Genomic DNA, 5,000 nt, shown 5'->3' with positions numbered 1-5,000 from the left:
TGCTGCTGCGTGCAGGCTTCGTCGGCGCTGTGTCGCGTCTTCGAAGAAGCTTCTTGCTTGGAAGCTTTTCGACTTGAAGTGTCTCTTGTTTGTCAGCTGCTGGACTTTGGTTTGGAGACAGCAGAAGGCTGCAGCAGCTATTTCATTTGCATGCAGCGCTACGCAGCCACGCTGATTGCCTGGAGGCAAAAGTGGGCAGCAGCAGCAGCAGCAGCGGCTGCTGCTGCTGCTGCGGAGGCGGCTCCTGCTGCTGCTGCTGCAGCCGCGCCCGCCGCGGATTCCTCCGCACCGGCGCAGCAGCAGCAGCAGCAGCAGCAGCAGCAGCAGCAGCAGCAGCAGGAAGAGGGCGTGCTGCGGCTGGACCTGCTGCCCGTGCTGCTGGGGATCTTTGGGCAAATCCTTTTTGCTGTTGCTGCTATGCACAGCAGCGGGGTGGCTCACTTTGACTTGAAGTGCGGCAACGTGTTGGTGGACTCCAGCTTGCTGCTGCCGCTGCCGCAGCAGCACCTGCTGCACAGGCGCCAGCAGCAGCAGCAGCAGCAGCAGCAGCAGCAGCAGCAGCGGGTGATTTACATGCCTTTAGTGGTGCTGGCAGACTTTGGAGAAGGCCGGCTGCTAAGGGGCCCCCAGGACTTGCTGAGGCACCCTCGGGGGACAGAAGTCAACAAGAGCCCTGAGCTGCTGCTGCTGCCGCTGCAGCGCCCGCAGCCCCCAGCAGCAGCAGCAGCAGCAGCAGCAGCAGCAGCAGCAGCAGCAGCGGCAGCAGCGGGAGAGGAGGAGCTGGCGACGAGCGGCCGCAGCGGCGGGCAGTCGCCCTCGAGCCGCCTGGTGGCGCTGCTGCCCCCCGCTGCAGCAGCGGGCGACGCCCCCGCCCCCCCAGCAGCAGCAGCAGCAGCAGCAGCAGCAGCAGCAGCAGCAGCAAGCGAGGGCTACGGAAGCAGCGAAGCCTGCGACGTCTGGTGCCTCGGCTGCCTCTTCTTCGAACTGCTGACGGGAACTGCTTTATTTGCAAGAGACCCTTTTTTTTATTCGCGGCTGCGGGGTGTACGTACACTGGTCAGCGAGCAGAAGCAGCAGCTGCTGCTGCGCGACAAACGCCTGCTGCAGTTCCTGCTGCTGCTGCTCGCGCTGCAGCCGCAGCGCCGGCCCACTGCAGCACAGCTGCTGCCTCTCTTCAGCCGTCTGTACACTTCAATTCTTTCCGAACTCCCCACTCGCCCCGACTTCACCGGCGCTGCATGCGCCACGCTCTACTCGCCTGCTGCGCAGCAGCAGCAGCAGCAGCAGCAGCAGCAGCAGCAGCAGCAGCAGCGGCAGCAGCAGCGGGTCCTGGTGCTGCAGCATGCAGCGTCTCAGGCTACTGCTGCGGCGGCTTCTTTTGCTTCCTTTGTGCCGCTGCTGTCCTACCGCTCGCTGCTGCAGCAGCTGCAGGCCACTCACCTAGAGCAGCAGCAGCAGCAACACCAGCTGCAGCAGCAGCAGCTGCAGTTGCTGCAGCAACAGCGGTGGCAAGGGGATGCTAGCCAAAGCGACGCAGATGCTCTCAGAGACCGTGAGAGTCAGCAGCAGCAGCAGCAGCAGCAGCAGCAGCAGCAACCGCAGAAGCAGCAGGGATGCCGCCAGAGCGCAGGTGCTGCCATAGCTGCCTCAAGTACAGATAGTGCACACATGCATTCTGAGGCAGCAGCAGCAGCAGCAGCAGCAGCAGCAACAGCAGCAGCAGCAACAAACGCAGAAGCCACAGCATGTGCAAGCGCTCCAAAGCCGTGGGCCTGCAGCAGTGAAGACGGGCTGCAGCTTTTGACAGCGGCAGCAGCAGCAGCAGCAGCACATGTAGAACGGCCGCAGCAGCAGCAACAGCAGCAGCAGCAGCAACAGCAGCAGCAGCAGCAGCAAGACGTTACCCAGCCAGTGCAGATACTGAGGGACTTGTACGTCTGCTGCGCTGGCGATGGCGCGTCTGGAGCAGCAGCAGCAGCCGCAGCAGCAGCAGCAGCAGCAGATTTGTCTGATGTGCATGCTGGGCTGAACTGGCTCTTTGCTGCTGCTGCTTCTCCCCCAAGAGTTCTGTCGCAGCCAGACTGCTGCCGCCGCTTCAGCCATGTTGTTGATTTCAGACAGCAGCAGCAGCAGCAGCAGCAGCAGCAGCAGCAGCAGCAGCAGCAGTTGCTGCAGGGCGGGCTCGCTCCTTCTTGCGTAGCAACTAGGACTTCCCCAGAGGTGCTAATTTGCAGCGAATATGCTTATGCTGCTGCAGAGAGCAGCAGCAGCAACAGCAGCAGCAGCCGCAGCAGCAATAGCAGCACGTGCAGGAGCGACAGCAACAGCAGCAGCAGCGCGGAAGAACTAAATCCAGCAGCTCTTTCCTTTCTCCACTTTCTTCCTAAGCTTTGGGACTTCTTGAGATCTGCTGCTGCTGCTGCTGGCACGGTTCTCTTCATTGCATCGCTGCCGCAGCAGCAGCAGCAGCAGCCGCAGCAGCAGCAGCAGCCGCAGCAGCAGCAGCAGCAGCAACAGCAACGGCGTCGTTCTCGCGACTTGTGGCAGCAGCAGCTGTCTTCGTATCGATCGGCTGTTGGCGCTGCTGCTGCTGCTGCTGCATCCCCCCGAGTGCATGCAATACAGGGAGCAGCAGCAGCAGCAGTGCTGCTGCTGCTGATGCGGGGGCTGGGCCTGGACCACTTGAGGGCTTTTGGGCTTCTCAGCAGCAACTGTTTGCTGTGTCTTTGTCCGCAGCAGCTGCTGCCGCTGCTGCAGCAAATACCAGCGTGGGAAGCAGCAGCAAACAAGCCGGCGCGCGTGACGCTGCGCGCTCTGCTGCAGCTGCAGCTGCAGCAGCGGCAGCAGCAACAGCAGCAGCAGCAGCAGCAGCAGCAGCAATTGCTATGTGATGCCAACCCACTTCTCCGAATTGCTTGTCTTTGTGGTTGCTGCACCTTCCGCGTCCCGCGGCAGCTATTCCAGCAGCTGCGCAGCAGCAGCAGCAGCAGCGGCAACAGCAACGGAAGCAGCAGCAACAACAGAAGCAGCAGCAATAGCAGCAGCAGACGCAGAAGCAACGGGTGCCAGAAAGAGGTAGAAGCACCTGCTGCAGCAGTTGGAGCCGGCGAGTATTCAAGAGGGAGCAGCAGCAGCAGCTGCCGCAGCTGTTCTCGCTGCAGCAGCAGCAGCAGCAGCAGCCAACTCCACGGGCAGCGCGGCAGCGACAGCCCTTCCCAACAGCTGCGGCGATGCAGCAGGTGCTGCTCACTGCAGCAGCAGCAGCAGCAGCAGCAAAATGGTGATGAGGGGAGCCACGCAGGTAGCTGGGCTGCTACAGCAGCAGCAGCAACAGCTGCAGCAGCAGCAGCACATGAGCACATCGCAGCAGCTGCTGCGCTGCCTGTTGAAAGCCGTTTTGTTGAATGCCATTGCCCACATAGTGACGCCGTTTGCAGCAGCAGCAGAAGCTGCAGCAGCTGCAGAAGCAGCAGCAGCAGCAGCTGCTGCTGCTGCTGCTGCCTGCTGCAGGGCAGATGCAGCAGCTACGCAGCGTGGCTGCGGCGCCGCTATGGAGTCCATCTGCGAAAGCTGCAGTGGCTGCTGCTAACCCCAAGACGGCCTTCCCCAGAAGCAGCAGCAGCAGCAGCAGCAGCAGCAGCAGCAGAAGCAGCAGCAGCAGCAGCACCAAGAATTACAGGACAGACTGGGGCGCAATTTCGTTTCGACCTTGAAGAGGATGAAAGGCAGGCGAAGCGGCAGCCAGAGGAGCTGCAGCAGCAGCAGCAGCAGCAGCAACACGAGCTGCAGCAATCGCAGCAGCAACAGCAGCAACAGCAGCTGCAGCAGCTGCTGCTGCGGCAGGTCCTGGATATGGTCAGCACCAGCAAATGCTCGAGTGATCCTGCTGCTGCTCTGTCTTTCATGTTTGCTTCTGAAGGCCCAATAAAGAACAGTGAGGAGGTGCTGCTGCCTCCAGCAGCAGCAGCAGCAGCAGCAGGCAGCAGCATCAGCAGCAGCTGCTGCTGCAGCAGAGCTTGGCGCTTCTTTCGCTGCAGGTGCTGCGGTGTCTTGACGCATGCAGCTGCTGCTGACTCAGCGGGCCCTTCTGTTGCTCTTTTCATTGGCTTCGAGTGTATGGACAGCAAGCGCAGCGCAGCAGCAGCAGCAGCAGCAGCAGCAGCAGCAGAAGCGGCACCGTCAGCTGCTGCTCCTGCTGCTACCGCTGGTGCTGTCGCCGAGGTGGAAAACAAAAGAGGTTGCTGCTACTTGAAGCAAGGAAGCCTCCGTAGCAGTAGCAGCAGCACTAGCAGCAGCAGCAGCAGCAGCAGCAGCAGCAGCAGCAGCAGCAGCAGCAGCAGTTCGTCAGCTGAAGAGTGTGAGGGGATCTACAGCCCTAAATGGGGCCGAGTGTTTCTGGGAGAGGCATTTGTTGCAGCAGATAAAGAGAAGAAAGGTGGGGGCAAGCACAGGCGCCGCAGCAGCAAACAGCAGCAGCAGCAGCAGCTGCTGCAGCAGCAGCTGCAGCAGCAGCTGCTGCAGCAGCCGCAGCAAAATCACGTCAAGGAGCTGCCGTTTCGGCTGCTGCACCACCGGAAAGTCCTCTCACTTTGTCTTGCTGATTTATTATTTCCCAAGCAGCAGCAACAGCAGCAAACATATTTGGTTAAGCTGACAGACGTGCAGCAGCAGCAGCAGCAGCAGCAGCAGCAACTGCTGCATTAGAAGCAGCAGCAGGGCATCGACAGGCAGCAGCAATGAAACTGAGAGCAACGGCAACGACGCCACAGACGCCAGCAGCAGCAGCAGCACGCTGTTGCTACTCTTGCTGCTGCTGCTGCTGCTGCTGCTGCTGCTGCGCGGTTTCGTTTGTTTTTTCCATGTTTTTGTAGCCCGGATGTATAGTTTCTTATTTTTGTTTCCCTTTGCTAATTTAGTGTCTCTCCATATATTCATTTTTCGGTTTATTCTTCTTTTGCTGCTGCTGCTGCTGCTGCTGCAGCAGCAGCAGCAGCAGCAGC

General features: G+C 60.7%; 1 protein-coding gene across 1 annotated transcript; it reads left to right on the top strand.

Moving 5' to 3' along the window:
• Positions 1-3,852: 3,852 nt before the first annotated feature.
• ENH_00031180 (hypothetical protein, conserved) lies at positions 3,853-4,704 on the top strand (the record flags this gene model as incomplete). Its single annotated transcript, XM_013584893.1, has 1 exon — positions 3,853-4,704. One exon carries the CDS (start codon positions 3,853-3,855, stop codon positions 4,702-4,704), a length of 852 nt encoding a protein of 283 aa, XP_013440347.1.
• Positions 4,705-5,000: the final 296 nt, after the last annotated feature.

This window comes from Eimeria necatrix, genomic scaffold (assembly GCF_000499385.1).
Source record: "Eimeria necatrix Houghton genomic scaffold, Enh_scaff228, whole genome shotgun sequence".
NCBI lineage: Eukaryota > Apicomplexa > Conoidasida > Eucoccidiorida > Eimeriidae > Eimeria > Eimeria necatrix.
The sequence above is the reverse complement of the archived record's forward strand: the minus strand, read 5'-3'. Positions and strand labels throughout refer to the sequence as shown.